At 39.7% G+C, this 12,555-nt stretch overlaps 1 protein-coding gene across 7 annotated transcripts in view; it reads left to right on the top strand.

Annotated features, from left to right (window-relative positions):
- The window catches only part of ikzf2 (IKAROS family zinc finger 2), a 120,123-nt gene that overhangs the window by 62,737 nt on the left and 44,831 nt on the right, over positions 1-12,555 (top strand). For 5 of the 7 annotated variants that reach the window (XM_061971717.2, XM_061971718.1, XM_061971715.1 and 2 more), the window contains exon 4: positions 11,587-11,676. In XM_061971717.2, the coding sequence (XP_061827701.1) occupies positions 11,587-11,676 (90 nt within the window). Of the gene's footprint in view, positions 1-9,932; positions 10,399-11,586; positions 11,677-12,555 lie in introns of those variants that run through there. The other 2 variants (XM_061971720.2, XM_061971719.2) reach the window with 1 other exon arrangement.

The raw sequence follows: 12,555 nt of genomic DNA, 5'->3' as shown, positions 1-12,555 counted from the left end.
CTTATTTAAACGGGGATAGCAGGTCCATTCCATGTGTCATACTTGATCATTTCGCGATATTGCCATATTTTTGCTGAAAGGATTTAGTAGAGAACATCAACGATAAAGTTCGCAACTTTTGGTCGCTGATAAAAAAGCCTTGCCTGTACCGGAAGTAGCAGACGAGTAGCGTGACGTCACAGGTTGTGGAGCTCCTCACATCTGCACATTGTTTACAATCATGGCCACGAGCAGCGAGAGCGATTCGGACCGAGAAAGCGACGATTTCCCCATTATTTGAGCAAGGATGAAAGATTTGTGGATGAGGAAAGTGAGAGTGAAGGACTAGAGGGCAGTGGGAGCGATTCAGATAGGGAAGATGCTGTGAGAGGCGGGTGGGACCTGATATTCAGCTGGGAATGACTAAAACAGTAAACAGTAAAACTATTAGCCACAACACAACCAGGCTTATATTTAATATGCCACAAATTAATCTTGCATAACAAACACCTCCCCCCTACCGTCCATATAACCCGCCAATACAACTCAAACACCTGCACAACACACTCAATCCCACAGCCCAAAGTACCGTTCACCTCCCCAAAGTTCATACAGCACGTATATTTCCCCAAAGTCCCCAAAGTTACGTACGTGACATGCACATAGTGGCACGCACGTACGGGCAAGCGATCAAATGTTTGGAAGCCGCAGCTGCATGCCTACTCACGGTACCGTGTCTGCGTATCCAACTCAAAGACCTCCTGGTAAGAGTCTCTGTTGTCCCAGTTCTCCACAGGCCAATGGTAAAGCTTGACTGTCATCTTCCGGGAATGTAAACAATGAAACACCGGCTGTGTTTGTGTTGCTGCAGTCGGCCGCAATACACCGCTTCCCACCTACAGCTTTCTTCTTTGCTGTCTCCATTGTTCATTGAACAAGTTGCAAAAGATTCACCAACACAGATGTCCAGAATACTGTGGAATTTTGCGATGAAAACAGACGACTTAATAGCTGGCCACCATGCTATCCCAAAATGTCCTCTACAATCCGTGACGTCACGCGCTGACGTCATCATACCGAGACGTTTTCAGCAGGATATTTTGCGCGGAATTTAAAATTGCACTTTAGGCCGTATTGGCATGTGTTGCAATGTTAAGATTTCATCATTGATATATAAACTATCAGACTGCGTGGTCGGTAGTAGTGGGTTTCAGTAGACCTTTAAAGATAAGCTGAGTTAATTTAAGATCTTGAATAGATTGTATTTTACATCTTCTCAGCTGTTTAAAATTGGTGTAGTAGATAGTAAGTTATGTATGAAATGTCGGGCAGCTGAGGGAACTCTTGTTCATTCATTGTGGGAATGTCAGAGAATAAAAGAGTTATGGTTGAAAACAATAAAAGAAGCAATATAAACATCCCAATGACACTGCAAACTTGTATTCTTGGTGATATGCATCAATTTATAACGTATCATCAGAGAGTAAAAATGCACGTCTTTCAATAAGCATCATAACAAAAAGGGTAATATTACAAAAATGGATAGATGTTGATAGTCCAACTCATACTGACTGGTGCACACAAACTATGGAAATGATATCAGTAGAAAAAACTGCATTTAGTTGAGATAATAATGAGTCATTATTTAAGTTTGTTTTAACTATTAAATGAACCAAAAATATGACTTATTTTATCTTTGTGGAAAATATTGGACACAATGTGTTGTCAAGCATATGAGATGTGATGCAAGTGTAAGCCACTGTGACACTATTGTTCATTTATTTAAATGGTTTTATTTTAATTCTTCTATAAATGGCTGTGATGATAATGTAAATGAGGGATTTCTGATCACTGCTATGTTGGAATTGTTATTAATATTGATACTGTTGTTGATAATATTCATTTTTGTTTGACTGCTTTTGGATTGTTTTGTGTCATATTTGTGTGTCCTCTCAATTGCTCTGTTTATTGCTATTCTGAATGTTGCTGGGTCGGGTTTGGTTTCGGAATTTGATTTGCATTATTATGGTATTGTTGTGCATTGTTTTGTTGGATTGATTAATAAAAAAAATGTCTCTAGAAAATGAAATCAATTTAGACATTTCTCCCAAATCAGGAATAATTGCCTTCATTTATTGCCAAAAAGGAACAATATAACACCAACATTCAGTCCGACAACAAACTGTCAAGAATTAATTCCAACTGCAGAAGTCTGTATGCAAATTACACCAACTTGAAGTATTTTCTGGAACCATTCAACAAAAGTAATCGCTAGCTCTGAAACATGGATAGATGCAAAAAACAAAAAATGTGTTTTGATCTGGAAGGATATGAGCTAAATTACATGAACAGAACCAATAAGAACGGAGGAGGAGTACTTGTTTACGCAATGAAGGACTTGCAACACAAAGTGGTAAAAGACATATATTGGAATGTGTGATATGTCATGGAAAAAAACAAGAATGTATTGATCAGTTGTGTTTATAGAGTAGGAACAGATAAGATGTGGAAAAGTGGTAGGATTAAATAAGTGTTACTTTTACCTACTCCTTTTTGGACATGTTGGCAAGAAGATTTAAAATTGTGACGCATCATTTTGAAACTGTACACATGTTAAAATAAAACCAATCTGAAATATGAATTAGCTCCATCGTTAGCTGACCTTCATTTATTCGTGTCTTTAATATCAATCAATCAATCAATGTTTATTTATATAGCCCTACATCACAAGTGTGTCAAAGGGCTGCACAAGCCACAACGACATCCTCGGTTCAGAGCCCACATCAAGGCAAGGAAAAACTCAACCCAGTGGGATGACAATGAGAAACCTTGGAGAGGACCGCAGATGGGGAGACTCTAGGGGAGACCGGTGCAATGGACGTCGAGTGGGTCTAGCATAAAATTGTGAAAGTCCAGTCCATAGTGGATCTAACGTAATAGTGAGAGTCCAGTCCATAGTGGGGCCAGCAGGAGACCATCCCGAGCGGAGACAGGTCAGCAGCGCAGAGATGTCCCCAACCGATGCACAGGCGAGCGGTCCACCCCGGGTCCCGACTCTGGACAGCCAGCACTTCATCCATGGCCACCGGACCTGTGCCCCCACCCCCCCGCCCCCCCTCCACAAGGGAGAAGGGTGCAAATCAGAAAAGAAAAGAAACGGCAGATCAACTGGTCTAAAAAGTGGGTCTATTTAAAGGCTAGAGTATACAAATTAGTTTTAAGATGGGACTTCTACTGAGGTAGCATCTCTAACTGTTATCGGGAGGGCATTCCATAGTACTGGAGCCCGAATAGAAAACGCTCTTTAGCCCGCAGACTTTTTTTGGGCTCTGGGAATCACTAATAAGCCGCAGTCCTTTGAACACAGATTTCTTGCCGGGACATATGGTACAATACAATCAGCAAGATAGGATGGAGCTAGACCGTGTAGTATTTTATACGTAAGTAGTAAAACCTTTAAGTCACATCTTAAGTGCACAGGAAGCCAGTGCAGGTGAGCCAGTATAGGTATATACATACAGTATGTATATAAAGGTATATACAGTATAGGCCATGGGGTCGGCAACCTTTACCAGTCAAAGAGCCATTTTGACCAGTTTCACAAATTATAGAAAACAATGGGAGCCACAAAAAAGTTTTGAAATTTAAAATGAAACAACACTGCATACAAAGTTTTTCTTTTGCTTTGTGCTATGTATAAACCAGGGGTCTCAGACACGCGGCCCACCCCTTAATATGGAATTTGAATGCTGGTGCGGCACGCAGGTTTTATATGAATGGCGCTATTCAGCGTCATGCGTGCCGTGATGGTACAGCATATAGCACCCACTACAACCTGATAAGCCACGCGTTGAATGGGGCTTCCGCTTGCTCACGTAAGTGACAGCAATGCGTACTTGGTCAACAACCACACAGGTTACACTGACGGTGGCGGTATAAAAAAAACTTTAACACTCTTACTAATAATGCGCCACACTGTGAACCCACACCAAACAAGAATGACAAACACATTTCGGGAGAACATCTGCACCGTAACACAACATAAACACAACAGGACAAATACCCAGAATCCCATGCAGCCCTAACTCTTCCGGGATACATTATACACCCCCGCTACCAAACCCCGCCCACCTCAACCGACGCACAGGGGGGGCGGGGGGTGGGGGGGGGGCGGGGGGGGGGGGGGGGGGGGTTGATGTGTGAGGGAGCAGGGTTGGGGTGAGGGCGGGGTTTGGTGGTAGCAGGGGTGTATAATGTAGCCCGGAAGAGTCAGGGCTGCATGGGATTCTGGGTATTTGTTCTGTTGTGTTTATGTTGTGTTAAGGTGCAGATGTTCTCCCGAAATGTGTTTGTCATTCTTGTTTGGTTTTGGTTCAAAGTGTGGCGCATTATTAGTAAGAGTGTTAAAGTTGTTTTATCTGGCCACCGTCAGTGTAACCTGTGTGGCTGTTGACCAAGTATGCCTTGCTGTCACGTACGTGTGCAAGCAGAGGATGCATACTGTATAACAAGTGTTGGGCTGGCACGCTGTTAATACAGATTGTAGAGGGCGCCAAATGCTGTACCATCATGGCACGCCCTTATTAAAACTGTAAGGGTGAAAATCGGTGAATATTAATCCCGGGAGTTTTCTGCAAGAGGCACTGAAATCCGGAAATCTCCCGGGAAAATCGGGGGGTTCGACAAGTAAGCTGCTGAGCCGCATCAGAGTGATCAAAGAGCCGCATGCGGCTCCGGAGCCGCGGTTTGCCGACCCCTGGTATAGGCGTAATATGATCAAACTTTCTTGTTCTTGTCAAAAGTCTAGCAGCTGCATTTTGTACCAACTGTAATCTTTTAATGCTAGACATAGGGAGACCCGAGAATAATACGTTACCGTAACCGGTAACGAACGAATGAATAATGATCTCAGCGCCGCTAGTGGACAAAATGGAACAAATTTTAGCGATATTACAGAGATGAAAGAAGGCTGTTTTAGTAACACTCTTAATGTGTGACTCAAAGGAGAGAGTTGGGTCGAAGATAATACCCAGATTCTTTACCGAGTCGCCTTGTGTAACTGTTTGGTTGTCAAATATTAAGGTGTCGGTGTCTAGCAGGACCGATAATCAGCATTTCCGTTTTGTTGGCGTTGAGTTGCAAGAAGTTAGCGGACATCCATTGTTTAATTTCATTAAGACACGCCTCCAGCTGACTACAATCCGGCGTGTTGGTCAGCTTTAGGGATAATAAGGATCCTTTAATAAGGATCGTGAACGATGGGCAACATCCCAAAACAAGTCGAGTTCCCCTTTAACCCCTTAGGGGTGATAGACAGCTGAGCAGCGCTTTAGATAGAAGCAGCCTGCCACCGTAGCCCCCACTCCCTCCACTCTGTTGCAAGTCTTGTGGATTCTATATAACATGTTTATGTTATATAGGCTATTAAAGGTTTTTTTTTTGGCCTCAGTCTGGACCTCCTCTCCTGGAGCCCAGTCTGAGACTGAACTTTTTTTTTACTGATCCACCCCCACCCCCACAGCGTTTACCTTTTTCCCACCTTTCTAAGGGGCGCCGGAAGTTGGCTGAACCCATCAGCGTTCCTGTTCTGTTTCCCTGTATGTACAGTATGTCTGCTCTTGAATGGGATTGTGCTGAAAATCTGAATTTCCCCTCAGGGACTAATAAAGTAAATGAATGAACCAACGGATAAATAAGTATCCGTGGCGTTTCTTATGTTCAAGGCCAACAATGGACATTGTCTCAGATCTTCGAGTGTCCACCACAGTCATGGAAAACTTTTCAGGACAAATCTGGGCCAGTCCTGCCTCGGGGACAGCATTATTACCTAGGGGGTCAGCTCACTCTGGTCACCTGAGAGTTCCTCCAAGCAGTGCAACCCGAGCTCAGAACTCAGGATGGATCATGGACAGAATCTCCCTGTGAGCTCCTATCCTCCGTGGTGACTTTGTTCAACTAAGATGTTCCAACAAGTGGAGATAGGGAATGTTGATTGAACGACAGTACGTTTGTTCTTCTCTACACCCAACCTTCATGACGGGTAATCTGTTGGAAAAGCCTTCATTGCGGTAACGATGACTCACACTCTGGTTCCTCAGGGATCGAACAGCCGGTTCAGTCGGGGTGTCCGCCTTCAGCCACTGTTTTGTTTAAGTGACCCTGACGGAGTGGGCTGTAAGGGGATAAGGCATTTGTTTCCTCTCCCTCTGAGTGGACGCGGGCTATCCATAGCCCGAGCTGCTGAGAGGTTGTAACCCGATCAGCGCTTGCTGGACATTCGGATCCCATAGTTGCATAAGACCAGGTCATTTAGTTTCCAGGGCAATTCAGAGCTGCCATCCAGCTATAGAGGATGGAGAGAATTGTTGTTCTCCAGGAAGAAACTTTGTTGTAGGAATTCAATGCATCTTCACTGCCTTGAATGGCGAGGTTATTTTTCAATTCAGAGTTCTCACCTCAGATGTCGGCAAGGTCTGCAAGAATCAATGCCTACTTTCTCAGAGACCACCTTGCTCTACTATATTCTTTCATGATTCCTTTCACTATTCAGATGTGAAGAATAGGGTTACATTTTACGGTATATGTTAAAGATTTAATTTAAAAGAACGTATATCTAATATTGTAAAATACGTAGATTAAGGACATAGCAGTAGAGGGTTCTCAAACCTTTAGAGCTACTTATTTTGGTAACATTTATTTTCATTACTTGACAAACACAATAAGCTTGTTTTGTCAGAATTTGAGCTATATGTTGCTATTATGTTTAGTTTTTTTATCAGAACTTTAAAAAAACATGTTATATTGCATCTGTGTGAGATGCACCAGAAAGACATGTTTACTAAAAATATACAGTATACATTATGAACTGAAAACACAAATACTGTCAAATGTTTTTCAGTTTGACATATTTTACACAAACACACCTGTTTATATTTGTTAAATTCTCAAATCATTCATGAAATATTGTGTTATGTTTCTTATTGTAATATGAATGTTTTAGCTTTTTCTATCTAACCAGATAAAGCATGAAACTACTTTTAATTTAATACCTAACTCATGTTCCTAACATCACTGTTAAGGAAGTTACAGTAACTTTTGTAAGAAAATATGAATCTGTCCTTTCATATTGTTGTACAGTTCACAGGCAAAAAAAAAACAAGCGTGCAAAACCAACTTTTCTTACCTGTTGTCACCTGCTGTTGTGTATCTAAAATCTGCATAAATACTTCTAAATCACTAATCCTGGCCTCCATGGCGACAAATAAAGTATGTTTCTTACAAGTATCATCCTTGCAGGACGAGGAATAGCTAAACATGCTTCACTACACACCGTAGGAGGATACAATAGCTAACCGCTAACAGCAAGCTAGCGCTCCTCAATGTAAACAAATGGATGGATCTGTACAAATATCCACTGTAATGATACCAAATACAAGAGCCGTATATAGTTGATACTACAATTATCTATATTTTTTATTATCACTAAATCTTGTTTTATTGTTTATAAAGTCATGAAATACATCCCTGGACACAGGAGAACTTTAATTATGACCATGATCCTGTAACTACTTGGTATTGGATTGATACCCAAAATTTGTAATATCACCAACATTTCTTCTCTCGAAGAAGAGAATAATAAGTGATTATTACATTTGAACATGTTAAAATAGAAAGCATAAATTAACAGTAAATGAACAAATATATGAATAATGTTGACAAAATAATAGAATGAGAAATGACACAATATGTTACTGCATACGTCAGCAGACTAATTAGGAGTGTCTCTGTGTTTACTTACTACTAAAGGACATGTTATCTAGTATGTTCAACATCTTATGTCATGACACAATTCTTCTTTGATTGCAATAACAAACATATGTTTATTGTACCATAAGATTTCTTGTTAAAATAACACCAATAATGAAATGTTTTCATGGTCCCCTTTATTTGGAAAATATAGTACTGATACCAAATTATTGGTATGGGAAAAACACCAGTCTGTATATAAATGTGATACTAAATTTGTAACAAGCATGATAAATCAATATCTTACGTTAAAAAAAAAATACATACAACATACTAATCTTAGAGGGATGCCCAAGTACGCAGACAGACTGGAGTGGAGATTTTGAATAATTTATTATTTGACAAATCAACATAATATACACTTCACATACCTGTTCTTTTACCTCAATGACATAAGTAAGGCTAGTAAATACCAGTGACGTGCAGTCACATCATGGGAAGAAAATTTTTATTTTTTTTTAATTAAAAAAATTAAATTGTTAAATGTATCCAGTGATTATACTATAAAGTTATTTTCCATTTAACTTCACCAGTTTTCGATTATTTTTTATTCAAAATCGCTGAATTTTTACATTTGCCGTTCAAATACTGAGAAGAGACGGTGCGGTGATCAGCAGCCAGTTGAGGCACATCACTCAGTTGTGCCTCAACATGGATTGCGGACTCGGCTAACTGCTGGCCTGCTGTGCAGTGAGACCGTATTGCTATATGAACTATATTATACATTTCCATAGTTTAGTTAGCTGAGGTATATAATGTACAGTGTATTTTGTCAACAACTGTATGTGTGTAACGTATTCCTTGTGCTGAGCAATCATAAAACTGCTGCGAAGACGCACTGTGGGAGGCTCGCAGTAATCCCGCCTTCTGGTGGTAGAGAATGCACCCCCTGACGGGAGTGTTATATCAACTAAAGCCCACACTTAAACTTTCCACGTGCAAGATTGAATCTATTTAAAAAAGTTATTTAATAAGAAGCCAAAAAGTGCAAAAACAATAATGTTCGTGTTGGAGGAGTTGTGAATGACTGCAGGGCCACAACATTAGGTACACCTGCAGACTGCAGCATGAATTTCATATTTCATTCATTCACAACTCCTCCAACACGAACATTATTGTTTTTGCACTTTTTGGCTTCTTATTGAGCTGCTGCATTTTTTGGTTGGGTTCTTTATTTCTATTGAGTAACTTCTACATTTCTAAAAGGGGAGGAATGTAATAGAGTGATCTATGTTTGTCTGTTGCCATCTCCTGGTTAATGTTGGCTATAGCGTACTGTGGTTACTTTTTGGTTGGCCAACGATTTACGTGGTGTTGCGCACCTGACGTCAAGTGTGTGAGTCTGTTCTGAAGTCTACAGTAAAGAGACGTACTTCATTACCTCGCCTGGTTATTGCCTCCAACCCAATATATTACATAAAGGTAAGACCATAATAACGTTTTTTTTTATTAAATGTGCTTTTTTGTGTGCTACAGTTTGTATGTGTAAAGTTAAAGTTAAGTTAAAGTACCAATGATTGTCACACACACGAGGTGTGGTGAAATTTGTCCTCTGCATTTGACCCATCCCCTTGATCACCCCCTGGGATGTGAGGGGAGTAGTGGGCAGCAGCGGCGCTGCGCCCGGGAATAATTGTTGGTGATTTAACCCCCAATTCCAACCCTTGATGCTGAGTGCCAAGCAGGGAAGAATGCTGGTATGAGCTTTTAAACATAACCTGTTAACTGCTGCCAATCAAATGGTGAATAAGATACTCTTTAGGGTTCATATGTTTGTAAATCTGACTGTGATGAAGTCAGTGCCTCACCAGCCATCAACCTCACCGCACGTCACTGGTAAGTACTTACATTCTAAAAACGTCAGTTGTAACTCCATAGATTGCTCGGTCATACCAGCATTGTTGCAGTTTCATCGTGTGGTTCAGCAATGTGACATTCACAAACGAACAACCTTTTTAACAGCTCTAAGGGTACCGATTCCCAGTCATCATCTTATACTGTTGTACGATTTAGAATTTATTGTTCACGTAAAAGGAAGTATAGTAGCTGTCACACTGACACGTCACATTTCTAGAATGTTCTGGCGAGCTACTCTGAAAATGTAGGTTGGAGACCCCTGTACTATTACATTTGAATTACCGTATTTTCAGAACTATAGAGCCGACCGGTATATAAGCCGCACCCACTAAATTCTAGAAGAAAAAATATGTTTCCTTATACCAGGGGTCGGCAACCCGCGGCTCTAGAGCCGCATGCGGCTCTTTAGCGCCGCCCTAGTGGCTCCCTGGAGCTTTTTCAAAGATGTATGAAAAATGGAAAAAGATGAGGGGAAAAAAATATATTTTTTGTTTTAATATGGTTTCTGTAGGAGGACAAACATGACACAAACCTCCCTAATTGTTATAAATCCCACTGTTTATATTAAACATGCTTCACTGATTCGAGTATTTGGCGAGCGCTGTTTTGTCCTACTAATTTTGGCGGTCCTTGAACTCACCCTAGTTTGTTTACATGTATAACTTTCTCCGACTTTCTAGGACGTGTTTTATGCCACTTCTTTTTCTGTCTCATTTTGTCCACCAAGCTTTTAACGTTGTGCATGAATGCACAAAGGTGAGTTTTGTTGATGTTATTGACTTGTGGGGAGTGCTAATCAGACATATTTGGTCACTGCATGACTGCAAGCTAATCGATGCTAACATGCTATTTAGGCTAGCTATATGTACATATTGCATCATAATGCATCGTTTGTAGGTATATTTGAGCTCATTTAGTTTCCTTTAAGTCCTCTTAATTCAATTTATATTTCATGACACACTATCTGTATGTAATATGGCTTTTGATTTTTTTGCGGCTCCAGACAGATTTGTTTTTGTATTTTTGGTCCAATATGGCTCTTTCAACATTTTGGGTTGCCGACCCCTGCCTTATACTAACCGCACCGGACTATATAAGCCACAGATATATATGTTGTGAATTGAGTTATTTACTCAGATATATTTTGTAAATGTTTATACCTTAATTGTTTCCAAACACGGCAGAAAAATGGCTGAGCAAACAAAACAGAAGTCATCGTCATAGACCCACGAGCTGCGCAAGCCAGCTCTCCAATCAGCTAATCAGACTCGTAACTCCACGGTGACGTTTTGGTGAATTTACTGAGGAATTTTTGAAACTGAAACAAAAAGAATGCCATTGTAAGTTAATATTACTAACACAGACACTCGTAAACGTGTTAGGATATTAGCTAATGCTAATGACGCTAGCTTGATTACGTTACGATATCCCATACAAATATGCATGGAAACACTTCTACAGACATCACACATGGGACGGTTTAGTAAGTAAGAATTGTTTTAGTAATATTGTAAACCTTACAAACGTTCCTCAGAGTGATGAATGAAGAATCCGTATGAGTAGAAAGATGATTATGAAGATGGAACGGTACTTGTACTTCCGGTTCAAAGCAAGAAACACAGTAACTTTTCACCCAGCAACACCTTCAGCGAGTGAATTTGTGCAAAAGATGGCGCCATAGCATAAATAATACCACACATTTTGAATGTATTTGCGTGTGTTTTATGAAAACTATTTGCATTATGGCCGCAAAGAAAAATCCATAAATTAGTCACACCGTTTTATAGGCCGAAGCGTACAAAGCGTAGGAAAAAAGTAGCGGCTTATAGTCTGGAATTTACTATTCTGTATTAATATGAAAGACATTATAAGACAAAGCAGACCATTAGGTTGTCCCTTAATAACCACAAAGTAAACATTGTTATATTTATCTTTGTCTTGTAGGTAATGGCCAGTGCTCTCCGAGTAAGGAGAAGTCAAGAATGTCAACACAGAACTGCCAAAACGATCCGTATGTTCGGAGTTCGCCAAGTGGTGAGTATTTACTGAATGCAGGTGGTACACATTGCAATAAATGTATGTTATCAAGTAAAACAGTACCCAAATGAGAAGTTGTGCTTGAAACTTGTGTCACAGCGCTAAAAATATTTATTGTGGCGTACCACAGGGATCAATAATGGGACCAAAATTGTTCAATCTTTATATGAACGACTTTTGTAAAGTTATAAAGGACTTAAAGTTAGTATTATTTGTAGACGACACGGCTGCTTTTTGTTCAGGAGAGAAAACACAGAATGTAATACAAATAATAACAGAAGAAAAATGTATAGATTAAAGAGATGGTTCGACCAAAACAGACTATCTTTGAATCTCAGTAAAACTAAAAAAATGCTATTTGGTAACAGTAAAAGGGAACACACATAGACGGAGAAGACATTGAAAGGGTGAAATAAATCAAATTTCTACGTGTGAAGACAAAATTAACTAGAAATCTGAAATACAAACTGTAGAAAATATTGGACATAAGGTGGCAAGAAACATTTTAATAATGACTAAAAGAAAATATGTTCTGGACCAAAGATCACTTCATATTCTCTACTGCTCGCTAGTGCTACCATATCTGAGTTATTGTGTGGAGGAGGGATGTAAAGATATGAACATTTCATATCACGTTTATTGTCACCACAATGATCACAGTTCTCATTGCTAACAGTGTATTTTTAAATGTGCTAAAAAGTACTCACAAACACTTATAACCAAGGTTTGATAAAACAAATAAATGCAATAAATAAATAGCCACACAATTTATTGTTCTAGCAGAATAAATGTGTTTTATAAAAGAATATTGTTCTGGCTACTTAATAGCAATATTATTTTTGAGTGTTTAAATTTGTTTATCTTCTTCAGTTTTAA

The sequence above is a fragment of the Nerophis lumbriciformis genome, linkage group LG13 (assembly GCF_033978685.3).
Source record: "Nerophis lumbriciformis linkage group LG13, RoL_Nlum_v2.1, whole genome shotgun sequence".
Lineage (NCBI taxonomy): Eukaryota > Metazoa > Chordata > Actinopteri > Syngnathiformes > Syngnathidae > Nerophis > Nerophis lumbriciformis.
Note: the sequence above shows the minus strand (reverse complement) of the source record. Positions and strands in the feature narration are given on the sequence as shown.